The sequence below is a fragment of the Sorex araneus genome, chromosome 1, assembly GCF_027595985.1.
Source record: "Sorex araneus isolate mSorAra2 chromosome 1, mSorAra2.pri, whole genome shotgun sequence".
NCBI classification, from domain to species: Eukaryota; Metazoa; Chordata; class Mammalia; order Eulipotyphla; family Soricidae; genus Sorex; species Sorex araneus.
Genome location: NC_073302.1, coordinates 452,225,372 through 452,247,431, shown reverse-complemented (window position 1 = coordinate 452,247,431; position 22,060 = coordinate 452,225,372). Strand labels below are relative to the sequence as shown.

Here is a 22,060-nt window from a genome sequence, read left to right as displayed (position 1 = left end):
GCACTGACGGTGTGTCCACGGCCCCGGGAGGGTCCGTCTGGACTTGCTGTCCTGGCGAGCAGGGAAGCCCCTTCCTCTGCCTCCTGTCCAGGGGTCTCGGGCCTGGGTCCCGTCCTGGCGCAGCTGCTCAGGTGGGAGGTGCCTGTGGGGTGTCCGATCGTCTCCCCAGGGGCGGGTCAGACCCACCGCAGGGGCCCCTTTCTCGTGGGCCCACGTGGGGCTGAGCGGAGAGACTCTGCCCCCGCCGCCCAGCAGCCTGGTGAGGCTCTGCCGTGGCCTTGACCGTCCCCTTCTCCTTCCAGGCTGCCTGTTCCGGGACGGACTCTGCGGGGACTCGGAGCTGTGTGTGGACGGTGAGTGGCGGCCCGCCTCGGAGGCGCCGGGCAGTGGACATGTACGTCCTCGGGACACTGGGACTCACACGGGGCAGGCAGGCTCGGGGCCACGCGTGGGGGCCGGCCAGCCCTGGGGCTGTGGGAGACCAGGGACGCAGGGTCCACTTGGGCACGTGTTAGGCTGTGCTGTGCCCAGCTGGCCATCCCGCGACCGCCTGCTTCAGACCTGGGGCTGCGGGCAGCTCGAGCCCTCCCCCAGCTGAGCCCCTTGGCCCTGCCCCTGCCCGTTGCCACGCCCCCGGGTTCTGTCAGGGGCTCAGCTGCCCCTCTGGACGCTGCTCTCACGGCATCACAGCAGTCACAGAACACGTGGTGCCCTGGGGCTGTGAGCCTGTTGGAGGGGGTCCCCACTGAGCGTGCCCCAGGCAGGGTCCCGGCACAGGGTCCCGGGTACGGGGTCCCCCCCCACACACACACACACGTAGCTGTCGGTGCAGCTACAAGACCTGGAACATAAGGATGTCACAGGATCCAGATCCGCACACCACGGATTGGCTGGGAGAGTCCTCCCACGGAGTCACGGACTCACGGTCACGTGACAGCACTTTTCGGGATGGGGGAGGGTCACCGTTCCCCGGTTCCCCTTGGTGTGTCCAGGGCCAATCACGTTGGCAGGCTGACGGTGACAGACAGCGAAGGAACGGGAGCCCCGGGCTGGTTGGTCATCAGCCGCCCTTTATTTAGCCTCAGCGTGGGGTCTGGAGAAGTCACGGGGGGTCGGGGCACAGTGACATGGGGTGTTGGAACATGTCGTGAACAGTGGGCAGGCGTGAAGCCCTTCCTCGGGACGCTCTTCTGGGGACCTACCCAAGGACACCGTCTCGCCTCAGGGCTCAGCACTCCGGGTCTCTGCGAGGAGATCCGCCCTGGGTGGGATCTCCTCGGGACACGCTGCTCTCCCCTTTCCTCAGCAGGCAGCCCACTAAGCTGTCGTCTTAAACTTACTTCTTAGTCTATTTCTAGTCATTTTGTACGGACACAGTAAGAGATACGTCAAGCTCTTCCTGGGGGCTTTCCCTATAGGTCCCAGACCACCGGCCTCAGGCCAGGTTAGTCTTTCCTGACCCCAGCAGGGTCCTTACTCAGTGGCTTCTTGTTGGGTCTGACAGAGTTTGTCTATGATTGTGCTCTTAACTTCTTTTATTCATTTTTTTTTTTGGTTTTTGGGTCACACCTGGCGATGCACAGGGGTTACTCCTGGCTCTGCACTCAGGAATTACTCCTGGCGATGCTCAGGGGACCATATGGGATGCTGGGATTTGAACCCGGGTCGGCCACGTGCAAGGCAAATGCCCTACCCGCTGTGCTATCGCTCCAGCCCCCTTCTTTTATTTCTTATGGAGCCTAGCCTGTCCCTTCCCAATGCCGGGGTAGCTCACAGCTTGCCCTGGGTCCCTTCGCTGGGATCCTGCTTTTGGGGTGCTTGGAACTAAGGACAACTGAGGCTTAAGTCGAGTACATATGACAGATGCCCAGGAGTAAATATTATTTGGAGTCAAGTAACTCCCAAGTTAAAAGAGCATAGCATTAACTGTCTTCCTGTGTCTATACAAAAAGGACATTGCTCTAAAGTAAACCATGCAAGGGACATAGAGTAAAGGAAAAAAAGCAATATTTTACTTCACTGTCACTGTCACTGTCGTCCTATTGCTCATCGATTTGCTCAAGTGAATGCCAGTCATGTCCCTGTCGTGTTCAGGGTCAGGGGGATGAGGCCCATTATTTTTACTGTTTTTGGCATATCGAATATGCCACAGGCAGTTTGCCAGGCTCTGCCGTGCGAGATTCTGCATTGCTCTCTTCCGGGAGCTTTGTTTTATAGTCTCTGGATGTTGGCCATTGATGGGATTACATGGTGCCAGGGGCAGTTTGTGGGTGTGACTGCCAACCTACTGGAAAACGGGGGATCTGGGTGGAGGAGGCCCAGTCTCCATCCAAGCAGGCTTGGAGATCTCAGCCCTAGATCCCACAAACCTGGGTTCCTCTGCTGGTTCCTTCATGGGTGAGGCTCATCTGAGCGTGTGGAGAGAGGCCTTGAGCATGGCTGTGGCTGGGTTCTGGAGGTTTTCGACTGCTAGGGCTTTTCTAGGGGTGGGGAGGGAAGCTCAAACAGCCCCCCCCAAACCAAGGGCCCCGGTGAAGGCAGCCTGGTGCGGGGGCAGGAGGTTTAGCAATATTTTACTTACATATACTAAATCCTCAGCCCTCAGAAGATTTGGCCCACAGGTTACAGGGTCTGATTTGGGCATATAAGTGATTAGCAGATAGGAGAAGAACACAAAGCAGAGGTTACAGATAAACACAGAGGGTTGGAGTGCCTGATGGAATTGGGTGGCCCTGGGAGCACTGTGGTGGGAGCAACTCAATAGCCCTAAGCTCCCTGCTGCAGGAGGAGCAAGGACAAACCAGCGTTGCTTCTTAAAATGCTTGGAGCGATAACCCAACAATATGACAAGGTTTATTGGGGAGGATAATGGTTTTTTATAAGGGCAGAGAGGGATGCAGTACGTGTGGGTCCCGAGAAGGGAGGAGGAAGGTGGATTCCATGGTTTACTTGGGCTAGAAGGGACGGGGTGTCAGAGGTGCCACAGGGTTCCTGTGAGCAGATGCAGGGGTGGAACACTGAGCTTGTCAGACCTCGAGGTGGCGGCTCTCCCTGACCTCAGCCCCGCCACAGGCACAGAGCCAGACCCCCAAGTCATGGCAGTCGCCGGGAAGGCCGGTTCCCCCGGCAACAGCCTGCCCCCACCAGGGCCGGTGCCCGGGGCTCATCCACAAACACCACGAGCCAGGTGGCCAGAGAGGACTCGGCTAGGCCTGCTCGGGAGGACTTCAACATCCCGGCACTGGATCCCCAGGTTAGGATCCCTCAGCACTGGATCCCTTGGAACTGGATCCCTTGGCACTGGATCCCCAGGTCAGGATCCCTCAGCACTGGACCCCTCAGCACTGGATCCCTTGGCACTGGATCCCCAGGTTAGGATCCCAGCACTGGACCCCTCGGCACTGGGCACTGGATCCCCAGGTGCTGGATCCCCAGGTTAGGATCTCTCAGCACTGGATCCCCAGGTTAGGATCCCTCAGCACTGGACCCCTCGGCACTAGATCCCTTGGCACTGGATCCCCCGGTGCGGGATCCCCAGGTTAGGACCCCTCGGCACTGGATCCCCCGGTGCAGGACCCCCCAGTACTGGGCCCCCGGGTGAAGGTCTCCGGACACAGTCCCAGTGCAGGGTCGCAGGTGCGTGGCCCAGGAGCCGCCCTGGCCCGCTGTGCCCGCTGCTCCCCTGCCCTCTCCTGAGGGTCTTTGGGGAGGGGCTGTGGGTGGTCCTGGCTGTGGCGCCTGCCGGCCCCGCCCCCCATTAGTGTGTGGTCACAGCTGGCTGCCGCGTGTGCCTCGCTCAGGTGGAGCCCTGGGGGTGTGCATGGATCTGCTGGGCCTGCCCCGGGCTCGGGTCGTGCCCCCTGGCCTGGCCGTGCCCCGAGTGGCTGGTCCAGGCGGTGCTCAGGCTGGGCCGGGCACCCTCTCTCGTGCTCAGCACAGCCGAGGGCCGGCCTGTTCTCAGAGGCGAGCTGGTCCCGGCCTGGGCACCACCACCGTGCAGCGATGACCAGGCCAGCTCCCTACAGTCGGCCTGGGGTGGCCGGTGGCTCAGGGCACTCCCCCCACAGTGCTCCTGTCAGCTCTCACAGGGCCGCGAGCGCACTCCCGCACCGGCCTCTGCGGGCTGGCGAGGAAGGGCCTGTGGATTTGTGAGAAGCTAGACCAGGCTCGCGCTCTCCCCCACACCTGGGCCCCGCCGCCTGCCCCCCTCTGGGTGGGGCTGCGCTCCCGGCTGTAGCTCTGAGGCCTTTGGGGGGAAAGTGGTTTATGGTCTTAGTTCTTGTTGGAGGGCCACACCTGGCGGTGCTCAGGGGTCACTCCTGGCGGGCCTGGGGACCGTGGGGGTGCCAGGGATGGAGCCCCGTGGCTGCGTGCAAGGCAGATGTCCTGCCCGCTGGCCTGTCCCTCCAGCCACAGGAAGGTGACGTGACTGTGGGCTCCAGCCTTGGCTTGGAGCCGGGCCGGCCTTGCTGTGTATTTGTCAGGTCTGGGAAGCAGCGAAGCCCCATCGTCCGGCCCCACAGAGCGGTGGACCGTGCAAAGCAGAAGGGAGGGTCTCCAGGGCCCCGGGCTGTGTGGCCTGTGTGGGGGCGGGCAGGCAGAGGGCTGTGCTCTGGCAGCCACACTGAGCACTTGAGGTGGTGCGTGTGGGCGGGTGAGCAGAGCACACGGCAGTGGGACAGGAGGGGCAGACAGAAGTGGGCAGGGCCAAGTGAGGACAGACGCAGTTATGGCGGGAGGAGGTGAGCACTGAGGAGGTGAGTGTGGGGAGTGGCGGCACGGGGGGTGGAGGTCAGGGGAGGTGAGCACAAGAGGGGAGCACAGGAGGCAGAGGGCCAGAGGACAGAGGTGAGAATGGGGGGGATGAGCAGGTGGGGAGGAGGGTAGGCAGTGAGGATGCGGGGGCTGGAGGGGAGGGCGCTGGGGCCGATGCCGGGGTTCCAGGATGTTCTGTGGTGAGTCACAGCCCCCCCTTCCCCGACCTTTCCTTGGGGACACCAGCGTCCTAGGCCGCTGCCCTTTGGACTGTCTCTAAACATGCCTGTTCCTCTGGTCAGCGTGCGTGTCTGCGTGGGCTCGTTGCCCGGCAGGCTCCGAAGGGAGCCGTGACCATCACCGCCGGCCGCTGCCGCGGAAACACCCGGAGGAGTCGCGGTCGGAGAGGCAGGGGCTGTGCGGAGGGGACGTGCTCTGGGGAGCAGCGTGGGGCCCCTCAGCACCAACACGGGAACACGAAGGTCCCGCAGGCCCCTCCCGGTGTTTCTCCCGGAGCTAAAGGCAAACAGGAGTGCAGGTGCACGTGTGCAGGGCGTTGGGGCGTCCCTCAGCCCGGAGTGTCCCGAGAGGAGCCGGTTGTCACCGTCCCTCGGGCTGGGGGGTCCAGTCGCTGCCTCGGGCCCCGAGCTGGGTCTGCGTCACCTGATGCGGCTCCGGGGCTGCGGTGCTGGCCCCCCTGCAGCCTGGCCTGGCGGGGGGCTGAGGGGCCAGCCGGGGAGGGGACACAGGGGCTGGCACTGGCCCCTGTGGGGCTGGGCCCAAGGGCTGCCTTCTAGAAAGCTCTCGCACCCAAGCCCCTCAGAGCAGCGAGCAGCGGCCAGGGCACGTCCACTGCAGGGCCCAGGCCCACTGCACAGCATCGAGAACGGGGGCTGCAGGTCCAGCTGAGTCTTTGGAGCCTGCTCTCCGCCCTCAGGAAGCTGCTGTCACAGCACACGGCTGTCACAGCACATGGCTGTCAGTCACAGCACACGGCTGTCACAGCACGCAGGTGTCACAGAACACGGATGTCACAAAACATGGATGTCACAGTACACAGATGTCGTGGGGCACACAGCTGTCACAGCACACCAATGTCATAGCACACGGATGTCACAGAACATGGATGTCACAGAACATGAATATCACTGCACATGTATGTCAAAGCACACAGCTGTCATGAGGCACATGGCTATCACAGCACACCAATGTCACAGTACACAGATGTCGTGGGGCACACAGCTGTCACAGCACACCAATGTCACAGCACACAGATGTCATGGGGCACACAGCTGTCACAGCACACCAATGTCACAGCACACGGATGTCACAGAACATGGATGTCACAGCACATAGATGTCACAGAACATGGATGTCACAGAACATGAATATCACTGCACATGTATGTCAAAGCACACAGCTGTCATGAGGCACATGGCTATCACAGCACACAGATGTCACAGCACACAGGTGCCATGGGAACATGGCTGTCACAGCACATGGCTGTAATGAAGCAAGAGCTGTCACAAGCACATGACTGTTACAGAATGGACAGTAGTGATCAGCTGTGAAGGTGACAGCCATAGGGTGACAGCCATGGGGTCACAGCCTTGAGGAAGACAGCCATGAGGGTGACAGCCATGGGGTGACAGCCGTGAGAGTGACAGCCATGAGGGTGACAGCCATGAGAAGTGATAGCCATGAGAGTGACAGCCATGAGGGTGACAGCCGTGAGAGTGACAGCCATGGGAGGTGACAGCCATGGGAGGTGACAGCCATGAGGGTGACAGCCGTGAGAGTGACAGCCGTGGGAGGTGACAGCCGTGGGGTGACAGCCGTGGGGTGACCAGAGCACTATAAACAGTGGCCCTGTGTCAGTCCCTCGCACAAGGGACGGAGCTGCACCTGGTAAACGCTGGCACCTCAGGGTTACCGGGTAGTTAGTTATGAGTAGTTAGTGAGTAGTTAGTTATGAGTAGTTAGAGTAGTTAGTTATGGCTTCACAGCTTTCCCGTGGTCCAGGTGCCGTGTTGGTTTAAGGATGTTCCTAGTCGGCATTCAGACATCAGTTTCCCCAGCAGAGTGCTGTTCCTTGAAGAGTGTGTCCGACCCTTATCTCGCCACCGAGGGGAGTGAGCCTCAGGGCTCAGGATGGTGGTCTGTCCCCTGGGACCCTGCCGTGGCCGTGGGCTGCTCTCCGTGGTCCTGGGCTGCTCTCCGTGGTCCTGGGCTGCTCTCCGTGGTCCTGGGATGCTCTCCATGGTCCTGGGCTGCTCTGATGTGACCCAGGTTATGCTCCGAACATGCACAGCCCTAGATCTGACGTGGGGTGATTTTATTTCTTTGAAGGTTGATGGGCAGGATGCACTTAGACTAGATCCTAGCACACATGTATGGAGATGGTGATGGTGGTGGTGGTGATGGTGGAGATGGTGGAGATGATGGTGATGGTGGAGATGATGGTGATGGTGGAGATGGTGATGGTGGAGATGATGGTGATGGTGGAGATGATGGTGATGGTGATGGTGGTGATGGTAGAGATGGTGGAGATGATGGTGATGATGGTGATGGTGGTGGAGATGGTGGAGATGATGGTGATGATGGTGATGGTGGAGATGATGGTGATGATGGTGATGGTGGAGATGATGGTGATGATGGTGATGGTGGTGATGGTGGTGATGGAGATGATGGTGATGGTGGAGATGGTGATGGTTGTGATGGTGGAGATGATGGTGATGATGGTGATGGTGGAGATGATGGTGATGGTGATGGTGGTGGAGATGGTGGAGATGATGGTGATGATGGTGATGGTGGAGATGATGGTGATGGTGGTGATGGTAGAGATGATGGTGATGGTGGTGATGATGGTAGAGATGATGGTGATGGTGGAGATGATGGTGATGGTGGTGATGGTAGAGATTATGGTGATGGTGGTGATGGTAGAGATGATGGTGATGGTGGTGATGGTGGAGATGATGGTGATGGTGGTGATGGTGATGGTGGTGGAGATGGTGATGGTGGGACCAGAGTGAGGAAACCAGAAGAGTAGTCGGAGATCGTGGCCTCACCTGAACTCTGGCCCTGCCTTTGCCCGTCTCTGTGCTGAGGTGCACGGTCTGAGCAGCACCTGGCTTGAGGCCCTGGGCAGCTGTGGAGAACCGTGCCTGTGGCAGAGGCGCAGCTGACGTCCAGGGCTGTGGGCGTGCTGCTCTGGCGTCAGGGTCTGAGGAGGCTGAAATGGGGTGGAAACAGCACAGAGACGTTTGCCACGTGCCACAGTACAGTGGGCAGTGGGCAGGACATGGTTAGCCACGTGACACTGCAGTGGTCAGGACACGGTTAGCCACGTGGCACACAGTGCATGGTCAGATGGCCGAGAAGGTCACAGGACACACACAAACAGGAAGGTCATGAGACATGGCAGGAAGGTCACAGGACACACATGGCAGGAAGGTCACAGGACATACATGGCAGAAAGGTCATGGGACACAGCAGGAAGGTTACGGGACACACAGGGCAGAAAGGTCACGCGGGGTCGCTGCTGAGGCATCGGGGGACTGGCTGTGGAGACGCGGCTGTGCGGCCGTTACTGGGGGCTTCTGCCCAGGTGTGTCCCTGCCGGGGGCAAGGCAGGACCCCAGGAGGGCAGGACGTGCTCAGCCTGCGGGGCGGCGAGAGGCTGTGACCAGCTGGTCAGTGGACTCAGGCCGGGGCCCCTCTCGCTCTGCCGGAGCCCGCGGCCCACAGGAGGGGATCCAGGCACCGCCCGTGTGGCTGCGTGAGGACCCCTGGGCCCCGCCTCCCAGGCTCTAGACCCCCGAGCGTCAGGGTCCTCCCGCGGCCCGGCTGACCAGAGGGTGTGGGCGTGGCCAGGGCCCACGGGATGGAAGAGCCGCTGGCCGAGGGTGGGCGGCGCCCAGAGCCGAGGTGACTCCGGACAGCGGGGGCGAGGGGCGCAGGGCGGGGGCTCCACACTGCCCCTTCTCTCGCGGGCGGGCGGGCGGGAGGGGCTGCCGGCCCGAGGTGCAGACGGACGGGCGGGAAGGACAGAGCTTGGACGGGCCGCGCCCGGCCATGTTGGAGGCGTGATGAGGCGTGTGCTCCTCAGCCTGGCGCGGCGACCTCGGACCCTCGGGACGCACTGCGCCTCCCCGGCCGGCCCTGAGAAACCGGCTGCAAGTGTGGTTGTCCATGATTTCCCCGGAACTAGAGGAAATCGGGGGAACTAATTTTCAGGGGAAATTGGAGTCTTAGAGCAGGACAGGAGGGAGCACCAGGGAGCCCGCGCTGCCCTTCACGGACACGTGAGGGGCCTTCTGGGAAGGGCTCGAGGAGGCTCCGCACGGCCGTGCCTGCAGGGAGAGTGGCCGTGAGGGCGGGGGAGGCCCCCTCAGTGCCGCTGCCCTGCTGCGTTCCTTGCTGTCCCCACTCCCACGGGCCATCTCGTGACGTGACGAGCGTGGGTCTGGGGGCGTGGCTGGCCTGCGGGGGCCGCAGCCCGGGGCCCCCTCGGGTCTGGGTGGCAGACGTCCGAGGGCAGAGTGCTGGGCAGAGGCCGCCTGGTGTTGCTGCCCCTGACCGCCCGGCCGGGCCTGGCCGGTCACCTGGGCCGCAGCCCCAGCCCCAGGCACGGCCCCCCTCCCTGCTGAGACACGGGCCTCAGCACCCGGCATCCAGGGGACCCCAGAGACGTGGCAGCAGGGTGGAGACCCTCTGACCAGCATGTCGTACTCCAGACGGTGCCGACCCCAGCCCCCGTCCCTCCCCTCCCGCCTCTGTCCTCCTGGGGTCAGCCCCTCTCTGTCCCAGGGCACCGGCCTCTGCTCCCTCCCTCGCCATCCTGGACCAGCCTCCACACAGCCTCCCGCCTCTAGGGGCAGCACTGCCACACATGTGACCCACCCACAGGCGTGACCCAGTCCCACACGTGTGACCCAACCCCACAGATGTGACTGACCCCACAGGTATGACCTGACTTCACAGGTGTGACCCACCCTGTAGGTGGACTGACCCCACAGGTATGACCTGACTTCACAGGTGTGACCCACCCTGTAGGTGTGACTGATCCCACATGTATGACCTGACCCCACGTGTGTGACCCACCCTGTAGGTGTGACCAGCCCCACAGGTGTGACCTGACTCCCTACAGGCCTGACCTCACCCTGCAGGTGTGACCCACCTCAGAGGTGTAGCTGACCCCACAGGTATGACCTGACCTCACTGGTGTGGCCGACTCCCACAGGTGTGTTCTGAATCCCCAGGTGTCACAGCCCCTAGAGCTGGTGTCACTGTTCCAGCGTCTCCCTGCCAGGACTGGCCTGCACCCCTCAGGCCCATCTGTCGTCCAGGGGCACCTGTGTGAGGGCTGACCTGTGGCCCCTCCTCAGGGGCCTGTGGGGCTTCTCCCTCAGGGGCTGGACTCAAGCTCAGGTTGGGAGGGGCCCCAGCCTGCAGCCCCTTAGGCCCTGGACCAGAGCTATGGTCGGAGGGCAGAGGGCAGAGGGTTCCCAGGCGGCACCTGGCTTCACACACACACACACACACACACACACACTCACACACACACGTGTGGGTGCCTCACTTCCTGCTGTGCAGCTCAGCCCATGTTCCTAACGCTGCTGCCCTTGCTGGCCCCTGGGTGCTGGTCAGTGGGTGTTCTGTGGGTGCTGGTCAGCGAGCACTGGCCAGTGGGTACTAGTTAGTGGGTAGTCCAAGTGCTGGTCAGTGGGTTGTCAGTGAGTGCTGGGGTCTGGGTGTTGAGATCCTGTGCGGGTGCTGGTTCCGGGAGCTGATTGTGAGTGGTCAGTGGGTGCTGGGTGTTGGGTGCTGGGTGCCGGGGTCTAGCCCTGGAGTCTGGGTGCTGGTCATCGTGTGCTGGACGTGGCTGGTGGCCGTTGTCTGGCGCTGGAGTGTGGGCGTGCCTGGCCCTGCTCTCAGCATGTTTGCCACAGCCTGCACGGCTGGCGCTGGGGTCTGTCTCTCAGCCTGGGTGCAGGGGTGTGGGGAGCAGGGCGCAGGAATTCAGGGCGGTGGGGCGTAGGGGAGCAGGAATGAGGGAACAGGGTTGTGGGAGCAGGGTGTGAGTGCAGGAGTAGGGGGCAGTCTGAGGGAGCAGGGGTGTGGGGTGTGGGAGGGTAGGGAGCAGGGGTGCGGGGAGCAGGGGTGCGGGGAGCAGGGGTGCGGGGAGCAGGGTGTGAGGGAGCAGGGGTGCGGGGAGCAGGGTGTGAGGGAGCAGGGGTGCGGGGAGCAGGGTGTGAGGGAGCAGGGGTGCAGGGAGCAGGGTTTGAGGGTGCAGGGGTGTGGGGAGCAGGGGTGCAGGGGTGCAGGGAGCAAGGTGTGAGGGAGCAGGGGTGTGGGGAGCAGGGTGTGAGGGTGTGGAGAATAGGATGTCAGGGGGCAGGGTGCAGGGGCAGGGTGTGGGGGGCAGGGGCAGGGTGTGGGGGCAGGGACGCGCAGCCCAGCGTGAGCCCTGGGCTGGGAGCGTGTGGCCTCTGCTCCGGGTCTTCCCAGTGACTCTCCTCCGGACCCTGGAGACAGAGGCCGGCCCGTGGCCTGGCGGCTCAGAAAGGCCAGTGGGACACGCCCAGGGCACGCGGTGCTGAGAGCAGGTGCGGGCGGGGCCCTGTCTGGGCGCCTTGGCCAGTCCGCTGGGTGCCAGGGTGCAGGCGCGTGTGGGAGGTGGGGAGGGGCTACCTCTGTGACGGGTTCTGCCTCCAGGCCCCACGCAGTGCCTTGCATGTGCCCATGTCACACATGTATGCATATGTGCCGAGTGTTTGTATTCAGTGTGTATCTCTGTGTGTTAAGCGTGTCTTTATGTGTTGTGTATGGGTTTGTCTATTGTATATGAGTGTGGTCTATGTGTGCTGAGCATGTCTGTGTTGGCGTGTGCAGGTGCAAGTGTATTGTGTTGGGCATATATGGTGGTGTATGTGAGTATATTGTGTGTCAAGTGTGAGTGGTGGCGTGTAAGTGTATTGTGTTGAGTATGTAGTGTGGTGTGTGTGAGTGCACTGTGTGTTGAGAGCATATGGTGGTGTGTGCAAGTGTATTGTGATTTGAACATGTATGGTGTTGTGTGGGGGTGTATTGTATTGAGCATGTATGGTGTGGTATGGGTGGGTGTAGTGTGTTGAATATGTATGGTGGTGTGTGTGTGAGTGTACTGTGTTGAGCATGTGTGGTGGTGTGTGTGGGTGTATTTTGTTAAGCGTATATGGTGGCATGTGTGTGAGTGTACTGTTTTGAGCGTGTATGATGTGTCTGTGGGTGTACTGTGTTAAGCGTGTATGGTGTGTGTATAGGTGTACTGTGTTGAGCATGTATGGTGGTATGTGTGCAAGTATACTGTGTTGAGCATATGTGGTGTTGTGTGTGAGTGTATTGTGTGTTGAGCATGTACAATGTGTGTGTGTACTGTGTTGAGCATGTATGGTGGTGTGTATGTGTGTACTATGTTGAGCATGTATGGTGTGTGTATAGGTGTACTGTGTTGAGCATATATGGTGGTATGTGTGCGAGTGTACTGTGTTGAGCATGTGTGGTATTGTGTGTGAGTGTATTGTGTGTTGAGCGTGTACGGTGTGTGTATGGGTGTACTGTGTTGAGAGTGTATGGTGGTGTGTGTGTACTCTATTGAGCATGTGTGGTGGTGTGTGTGTGTGTACTTGCCAAGCGTGTATGATCCTGTGTGTGAGTGTACTGTGTTGAGCGTATGTGGTGGCGTGTGTGTGTACTGTGTTGAGCGTATGTGGTGGTGTGTGTGTGTACTGTGTTGAGTGTATATGGTGGTGTATATGTGTTCTGTGTTGAGCGTGTCTGGTGGTGTGTGTGTGTACTATGTTGAGCATGTGTGGTGGTGTGTGTGTCCTGTGTTGAGCGTGTGTGGTGGTGTGTGTGTCCTGTGTTGAGCATGTGTGGTGGTGTGTGTGTACTGTGTTGAGTGTGTGTGGTGGTGTGTGTGTACTGTGTTGAGCGTGTGTGGTACTGTGTGTGTACTGTGTTGAGTGTGTGTGGTGGTGTGTGTGCTGTGTTGAGCGTGTGTGGTGGTGTGTGTGTACTGTGTTGAGTGTGTGTGGTGGTGTATATGTGTTCTGTGTTGAGCGTGTGTGGTGGCGTGTGTGTACTGTGTTGAGCGTGTGTGGTGTGTGTGTCCTGTATTGAGCGTGTGTGGTGGTGTGTGTACTGTGTTGAGTGTGTGTGGTGGTGTGTGTCCTGTGTTGAGTGTGTGTGGTGGTGTGTGTGTCCTGTGTTGAGCGTGTGTGGTACTGTGTGTGTACTGTGTTGAGTGTGTGGTGGTGTGTGTGCTGTATTGAGCGTGTGTGATGGTGTGTGTACTGTGGTGGTGTGTGTGCGTGTGTACTGTGTTGAGTGTGTGTGGTGGTGTGTGTGTCCTGTGTTGAGCGTGTGTGGTGGTGTGTGTGTCCTGTGTTGAGCGTGTGTGGTGGTGTGTATGTACTGTATTGAGCGTGTGTGGTGGTGTGTGTACTGTGGTGGTGTGTGTGCGTGTGTACTGTGTTGAGTGTGTGTGGTGGTGTGTGTGTCCTGTGTTGAGCGTGTGTGGTGGTGTGTGTACTGTGTTGAGCATGTGTGGTGGTGTGTGTGTACTGTGTTGAGCGTGTGTGTGGTGGCGTGTGTGTTGTGTGGCCGTCCCCCACTGTGTGGGCCCCAGGCGCTGGCAGGTGGACGGTGCCTCTCCCTGGGAGTTGCCGTGTACTTGCCCCCGCCTGGTTCCGACGTGACCCGACTCCCGTGGCGTCTCTGGGGCTGGTCTGGGCTCGGGTCCGGCTGGGCTCCATGGTCTCACTGTGGCGAGCAGAGCCGGGGCGCAGCCTCCCTGGAGGAGACGGGCCGGCCCCCGGGCGGTGACCTCTGCTCCTCCCTCCCCAGCACTGGAGGTCACGGCTGACGGCTCTGACTCTGGACCTGGGGACGCCCCTGTGGGCGGGGGGCGGAGTGCGCGGCCCCGTGTGGCCCCTGGCCCGTTGCTGCAGCCTGAGGCCGTGCTCTGCGGCCACAGTGCCGTCCTCACGGGCCCTGCCGTGTGCCCGGGCCGAGGCGCCCGGCGGCTGAGCCGTGCCCCTTGCCCAGGCGGGTGGCGCCGGTGGCCACGGCCCGGCTGGCCTGTGGTGGTGCTGCCCGTGCTGGCCTGCCGGGGTGCCCGCGCCCCTCCGAGGCAGCCCCTGGGGTGCTGGGTGCTGGGTGCTGCAGGGCTGAGGCTGAGAGGGGTCCCGCAGCACCCCTGCGCGCTCCCGCCGGCTGGGGTGCTGAGGAGCCGCCCCCCTGCAGCTCCCGTCTGGGCCCGTCTCTGGTCTCTCAGTCAGAGCCTCGCTGCCTCGTGTGCCAGCTCTGAGGCAGACGTGGGACGCGGCAGCTGCGGCTGCTCGGCCCGGAGACCCGCGGCCGAATGGCTGTCCCGTGTAGCGGCCCCTCCCGGGCGGGTCCTGCTCCCCTCTGCCCTCTGTGCGGGAGCAGGGGTGCCCGGGGCCGGGGGCAGGGGAGTTTGCTGCCTCCTCTCACCTCCGCTCGCTCCCTGAGGGCCGGAAGGGTGCTGGGAGGCGGGGGGCCGTGAGGACTCAGGCTCAGCTCCCTGGCTGACGGGACGCCACGGTGGGAGGGCTCAGCCCCGAGTGAGCTGGGGCTTGTGCGCATGGTGTGTATATGTGGGAGTGTGTGAACGTATTTGTGTATGGTCATATGTGAATATGTGTGTGAATATGTGTGTGTCTGTGTGTATGGGTGTATGTGTGTGTGTGTATGGGTGTATGTGTGTATGTGTGCATAGGTGTTTGTATGGTAAGTGGGCATATGTGTATATGCATGTGAGGTATTTGTGTATGTGCATGTGAGGTGTATGTGTGTATACACATGTGCATATGTGTGTTTATGTGCATGTGTGCATATGTAGGTTTGTGTGCATGCATGTGCCTGTGTATATTTATGTGTATGTATGCACATGTGCGTATGTGTCTGGTGCACACCTGTGCATATATGTGCATGTGTGTGTCTGTGTAAACCTGCACAGGGCTGCTGTTGTCTGGCCTCCTGAAGACCCTGCAGTGCAGGGAAGGGCCCACCAGGGGTCACTGTGGCCGCGTCTCCAAGGGCGGGTTTGGGTGTGGGGAGGGAGGCCCGAGGACCAGAGGGGACCAGGCTGCTGAGAGCCCCTCCCCGCACCCGGGATGCTGCAGCTCTGCAGCAGATCAGCGGGCCATGCTGGCTCCTGTGCATAGGCGCACGTGTTGCATGGATGTGCACGTGTGCGCATGGATGTGCATGTGTGTGCACATGGATTGCATGTGTGTGCATGGATGTGCATGTGTGTGCTCATGGATATGCATGAGTGTGCATGGACATGCATGTATGTGTGCATGGACATGCATGTATGAGTGCATGTATGTGCATGTGTGTGCATGGATGTGCATGAGTGTGCATGGATGTGCATGGGTGTATGAGTGCATGGTGTGCATGGGTGTGAATATGTGAATGCATGGGTGTGTGTGAGTGCATGGGTGTGAGTGCATGGATGTGCATAGGTGTGTATGTGAGTGCGTGGACGTGTATAGGTGTGTGTGTGAGTGCGTGGGTGTGTATAAGTGTGTGTGTGAGTGCATGGATGTGTATAAGTGTGTGTGTGAGTGCATGGATGTGTATAAGTGTGTGTGAGTGCGTGGGCGTGTATAAGTGTGTGAGAGTGCGTGGTGTGTGTAGGTGTGTGCATGGGCGCATGTGTGTGACCTGCTGCTTCATTTCCTAGCTCTGTCCTCCACACGCCGACTGAAGGCTGGTGCTGGGGAGGGCCTGGGGGAGCAGCATGTCGGGTGCGAGGAGGAGGGGCTCCCTGCAGCATGTGACGTGTGGCCACCCACAGAGGGGCAGAGGGTGGTGCCTCGGTTTCCCCCTCTCGTGGGGGGCCCTTCCCGCTCCTCTCACCCACCCACCCAGAGTCAGTGTGGGAGAATGTCGGCTCCCGCACCCGGGTCTCCTCTGTCCCTCCCGCCTCTCGCCCCCGGACCTCTGCCCGCAGGCCGGGGGCCGCTGCGGCGGCAGGCCCGGCCATTGTCTGGGGGCAGCTGGGCCGAGCCGAGCCCAGGCCGGGAGAGGCCATGGGCCTTGGGACGCTGCCCTGGGTGCGAGAGGCCGGCCATTGAGCCTGTTGCCTCTGGGCGCCTTTCTTCGGGAATGAAACTGTTGTGGACAATGCGGGGAGCGGCCGTGGGGCCAGGTGCCGCCCGCGCCCGCCGCCCTGGGCCGCGCTTTGTGTGCCAAAGGCGCCGCCTGAGTGTTTGAACCCCCACGGGAAGCTCGTCTCAAAGTGAACAGTTTGCTGAATAAAGACTAATTGGTGCCTAAATTAATTAGGAGGTGTGGCTGGACGGCGGCCGAGCGCGCAGTGAGCTGTGAATGCCCGGCTAAAGGGCCCCTCCGCGGCGCTCTCTGCCCCTGCCAGCGCCCGAGGGGGCCGTCCCCGGTGCCCGTGCCCCTGGCCCGCGCCAGGCTGTACTCCTGGGTGTTCTGGCCTCTGTTACCCTCATAAGGGGCAGAGCTCGATGGGTGGACAAGGACACACGGGGGGGGGGGGGGGGAGAGGGATCTTGGGGCTCCCCAGGCCTGACTGTCCCTTCTCGTGAGCACTGCCTCATGAGTCTTTGTGGCTGTGGAGCCCTGTTTACACCAGCCAGCCTGGGGCTTCCAGGGCTGGAGTGACTCAGCTCCTCCCGGCAGTGGCCTCATTGTCCCTCTCTGTCCCTCACAGATGGAGCGTTTGGAAGGTGCCAGTGGCTTCCCGCCATGGACACGCCCGGCTACCCAGTGTCCCTGGGGACTCAGCGCCTGAGGGCCAGTTTGCAACAGCCACCGCACTCAGACACAGGTAGGGGTGAGCCCAATCCACACACACACACACACACACAGAGGCACAGACACACACAAAGAGAGATATAGACACACTCAGACACACACAGACACACAGGCACAGAGACACACACACATACACAGACACACACAGACACAGACCACAGACACACAGACACACACAGACACATAGACACACACAGACAGACACAGACACAGAGAGACATAGATACAGACAGACACAGAGAGACACAGACAGACACAGACACAGACACACACAGACACAGAGACACAGACCATAGACACACAGACACACACAGACACTCAGACACAGACAGACACAGAGAGACACAGACACACACAAAGAGAGACATGGACACACTCAGACATACACAGACACAGACACACAGACACACACAGACACATACACACAGACACAAACACACATAGACATACACAGGCACACACAGACAGATACAGACACAGAGATATACACACAGACACAGAGAGGCACACACAGACAGACACACAAGACAGGGAGGAGAAGCTGGAGAGGGAGGAAGTGGGGAGGAGCTGTGGGAGGGGCTGTGGGAGGGGCTATGAGGTGCTTTGGGAGGGATTGTGGGAGGGGCTGAGGGAGGAGCTGTGGGAGGAGCTGAGGGAGGGACTGGATGGGGAGGGGCCGAGGGAGGAGCTGAGGGAGCGGCTAAGGGAGGAGCTGAGGGAGGGGCTGAGGGAGGGGCTGGATCGGGAGGAGCTGAGGGAGGGGCTGTGGGAGGAGCTGAGGGAGGGGCAGGATTGGGAGGGGCTGGGTGGGGAGGGGCTGAGGGAGGGGCTGAGGGAGGACCTGAGGGAGGGGCTGGATGGGGAGGGGCTGAGGGAGGGGCTGAGGGAGGAGCTGAGGGAGGGGCTGAGGGAGGGGCTGAGGGAGGGGCTGAGGAAAGGGCTGGATCGGGAAGAGCTGAGGGAGGGGCTGAGGGAGGAGCTGAGGGAGGGGCTGTGGGAGGAGCTGAGGGAGGGGCTGGATTGGGAGGGGCTGGGTGGGGAGGGGCTGAGGGAGGGGCTGAGGGAGGACCTGAGGGAGGGGCTGGATGGGGAGGGGCTGAGGGAGGGGCTGAGGGAGGGGCTGAGGAAAGGGCTGGATCGGGAAGAGCTGAGGGAGGGGCTGAGGGAGGAGCTGAGGGAGGGGCTGTGGGAGGAGCTGAGGGAGGGGCAGGATTGGGAGGGGCTGGGTGGGGAGGGGCTGAGGGAGGGGCTGAGGGAGGACCTGAGGGAGGGGCTGGATGGGGAGGGGCTGAGGGAGGGGCTGAGGGAGGAGCTGAGGGAGGGGCTGAGGGAGGGGCTGAGGGAGGGGCTGAGGAAAGGGCTGGATCGGGAAGAGCTGAGGGAGGGGCTGAGGGAGGAGCTGAGGGAGGGGCTGTGGGAGGAGCTGAGGGAGGGGCTGGATTGGGAGGGGCTGGGTGGGGAGGGGCTGAGGGAGGGGCTGAGGGAGGAGCTGAGGGAGGGGCTGGATGGGGAGGGGCTGAGGGAGGGGCTGAGGGAGGGGCTGAGGGAGGGGCTGGATGGGGAGGAGCTGAGGGTGGGGCTGGATTGGGAGGGGCTGGGTGGGGAGGGGCTGAGGGAGGGGCTGAGGGAGGAGCTGAGGGAGGGGCTGGATGGGGAGGGGCTGAGGGAGGGGCTGAGGGAGGGGCTGAGGGAGGGGCTGGATGGGGAGGAGCTGAGGGTGGGGCTGAGGGAGGAGCTGAGGGAGGGACTGAGGGAGGGGCTGAGGGAGGGGCTGAGGGAGGAGCTGGAGGAGGAGCTGAGGGAGGGGCTGAGGGAGGGGCTGAGGCAGGCTGAGGCAGGGGCTGAGGGAGGGGCTGAGGAGGAGGTGAGGGAGGGGCTGAGGGAGGAGCTAGGGAGGAGCTGAGGGAGGGGCTGAGGGAGGAGCTGAGGGAGGAGCTGAGGGAGGGACTGAGGGAGGGGCTGAGGGAGGAGCTGGAGGAGGAGCTGAGGGAGGGGCTGAGGGAGGGGCTGAGGCAGGCTGAGGCAGGGGCTGAGGGAGGGGCTGAGGGAGGGGCTGAGGGAGGGGCTGAGGGAGGGGCTGAGGAGGAGGTGAGGGAGGGGCTGAGGGAGGAGCTAGGGAGGAGCTGAGGGAGGGGCTGAGGGAGGAGCTGAGGGAGGAGCTGAGGGAGGGACTGAGGGAGGGGCTGAGGGAGGGGCTGAGGGAGGAGCTGGAGGAGGAGCTGAGGGAGGGGCTGAGGGAGGGGCTGAGGCAGGCTGAGGCAGGGGCTGAGGGAGGGGCTGAGGGAGGAGCTGGAGGAGGAGCTGAGGGAGGGGCTGAGGGAGGAGCTAGGGAGGAGCTGAGGGAAGGGCTGGGTGGGGAGGGGCGTGTAGGAGCGGGACCAGCGCTAGTGGGATGGGCCGGGCCTCCCTTCCGTGTTCTTGGCGGCGCAGCTGGACGGTGCTGCCCTGGGCCCCGTCCGTGCTCCCACTGTGCCCTGACTGGGCGGAGGCCCCTCCAATGTGCCACCCGGCCCTCCCGGCCTCCATGGCCGCCCGCCCGCCACGTGCCGCTGACCCTGTCCCAGTGGCCGGCACAGCTGAGCTGAGTCTGGGGTCCCCGCTGCCCACGCCCGTCCAGCCCAGACGCCCGCGGGCCATTCTGGCCGCCGTGTGGACGCTGGGCAGCGCGGACGGGAGTCCTGGCACAGGGGGCGGCTGGCAGGGGCCGGGCTGACCTCCGGCTCCGGGAGCCTGTTCCTGCTGGTGTGTGCGCAGGGCGGGCGGCGACCCTCCTCACACCCTGGCCGGGCACCTGCGGCCTCCACCTGGCCAGGCCCTGGGCAGGCGGGTGAGTCGCCCTGGCCGGGGCTGCCCTCGCCTCCTCTCATCCCCGTGGCTCCCCCTCTGCTCCCCGGCCCGTCTCCTCCCCCCTCACCCCTGCGCTGATGAACGGCCTTCAAAGACCCAGTTTCACGGCGCCTGAGGACCAGTTAGTCTCATGGCGGCAGAGCGCAGCCGCCTGGGCGGGTTCCACCGGGAATTCCCAGAGGCCGAGTGGCCCCACAGCCCCTCCCGCCCCCCAGCAGGGTCAGCGTCCAGCCGAGTGTGAGGCCCGGGAAGCCCTGACAACACCCACGCCAGACTCTGGCTGGGTTGCAGGGGCTCGGGGGTAGCGCTGGGCCACACCCGCCGTTTCCCATGGGGGCTCGGCCGTGAGCCCCTGGGGTCAGCTCCTGTCACCCGCAGGGCCGGCCTGGGGTCCCGGTGATGTCAGCACCTGGCCGGCTCTGGGGCTGAGTCTGTGCCCGCGGCCCCCGGGCACCTGCACGGTCGGGGTGGGGCAGAGCCGAGAAGCAGGGGTGGGGCAGCTGCAGCCAGGGTCTGGCCCACTCCCCCCGCCTGCCCCAGACAGCCAGAGCAGAGCCCAGAGCCAGGCAGACGTGAGGGTGTGAGAAACCCAGCCCGACACACCCTCCCGACACACCCGCCTGACACACCCACCCGACACACTCACCTGACACACCCGCCCGACACACTCACCTGACACACCCAGCCTGACACACTCACCTGACACACCCACCCGACACACCCGCCCGACACACCCGCCCGACAGAACCCGCCTGACACACCCACTCGACACACTCACCTGACACACCTACCTGACACACCCACCGACACACTCGCCCGACACACCCACCTGACACACCCACCTGACACACTCACCTGACACACCCGCCCGACACACTCACCTGACACACCCAGCCTGACACACTCACCTGACACACCCGCCCGACACACTCACCTGACACACCCAGCCTGACACACTCACCTGACACACCCACCCGACACACCCGCCCGACACACCCGCCTGACACACCCACCCGACACACTCACCTGACACACCCACCTGACACACCCGCCTGACACACTCACCTGACACACCCAGCCTGACACTCACCTGACACACTCACCTGACACACCCACCTGACACACCCACCCGACACACCCACCTGACACACCTGCCTGACACACCCGCCTGACACACCCGCCTGACACACCCACCCAACACACTCACCTGACACACTCACCTGACACACCTGCCTGACACACCCACCTGACATACCCGCCCGACACACCCACCTGACACCCTCCTGACACACCCACCTGAAACACCCGCCCGACACACCCACCTAACACACCCAGCCTGACACACTCACCTGACACACCCAACCCTGCTGGGTCCCCCCACTCCACCCCCCCACTCCCCCTTCCGCTCCGCGGCCACCCTATGTCCTGTTTGGGGACTCGGTGAGGACACACGCTTGCTGTCCCTCAGCTGTGGCTGTCAGGCCACTGGGGCCAGCTGGGCGTCCACCGCCCGTGCACCGGCTCTGCCTCTGAGGCCTGTCCCGGTCAGGGAGGTGAGGCCTGTCCCGGTCGGGAGGTGGCCGCAGAGCCCTTCTTCCCCGGGGCCAGGCCCTGCTGAGTGCTGCCCGCCCCGCCAGGTGGCCGCCCCAGTGGCGGGCAGTCAGCGCATCACGATGCCGACCAGGAACGTGGCGAGTCCCCGCGCCGTGACCCGCCTGACGCCTGGTGCCCGGAAGTGACGTCTGCCCTTCGGTCCTCACTGGCCCTCTGGTGCTGCTCCCCAGGACGCCCACCAGGCAGTGCTCCTCCCCTCGCTGGTCCTGTGGGACTGTCGGGCAGGGTGGGGCGGGCTCACGGGGAGGCCGAGGGAAGCGCCAGCTAGGACAGAGCCTGGCTCCCCGGATCCCGGGGCGGGGCGTGTGCCGGGACCCTCGGTGGAGCCTCAGTCTGGCTCCTGCTGCCCGGCCCCCACCCCACACGGGCCCCGGGAAGGACAGGGCCAGGGCCTGTGTCCACCCGAAGAGGTCACTGTCACCAGGCTGCTGCTGCTCCCCCGCACTCGGGCCCGGCCTCTCCGGAACGTTCTCTCCCCGGCAGGTCCCCACGGGGCAGGTCCCCACGTGGCCTCTCCGGAATGTTCTCTCCCCGGCAGGTCCCCACGGGGCCTCTCCAGAATGTTCTCTCCCCGGCAGGTCCCCACAGGGCAGGTCCCCACGGGGCCTCTCCGGAATGTTCTCTCCCCGGCAGGTCCCCACAGGGCAGGTCCCCACGGGGCCTCTCTGGAATGTTCTCTCCCTGGCAGGTCCCCACAGGGCAGGTCCCCACGGGGCCTCTCCGGAATGTTCTCTCCCCGGCAGGTCCCCCTGTGCTGTGCCCGCTCCAGCCCCGGGCGTGTGTCCCATGTCCTGCTCCCCTTCCTCGACAGCCCCCGATTGCTCCCCGCCCCCGAGTGCGTCACACCCCCTCCCTGCCCTTTGGGTTGCCCAGACCCTCGGCCACTCTCCAGCTCAGACCCCTGAGAACCCAGGCCCAGTGCTCAGTGCAGCCGGCTAGAGAACAGCGTAGACCCGACTTCCGCCCGCCTGCATCCTGGGCGGAC

The 22,060-nt window shown here is 62.9% G+C and overlaps 1 protein-coding gene across 1 annotated transcript in view; it reads left to right on the top strand.

Annotated features, from left to right (window-relative positions):
• The window catches only part of PTPRN2 (protein tyrosine phosphatase receptor type N2), a 205,173-nt gene that overhangs the window by 34,841 nt on the left and 148,272 nt on the right, over positions 1–22,060 (top strand). The window contains exons 2-3 of the mRNA XM_055133868.1: positions 303–353; positions 16,511–16,627. Coding sequence (XP_054989843.1) covers positions 303–353; positions 16,511–16,627 — 168 coding nt within the window. The remainder of the gene's footprint in view (positions 1–302; positions 354–16,510; positions 16,628–22,060) is intronic.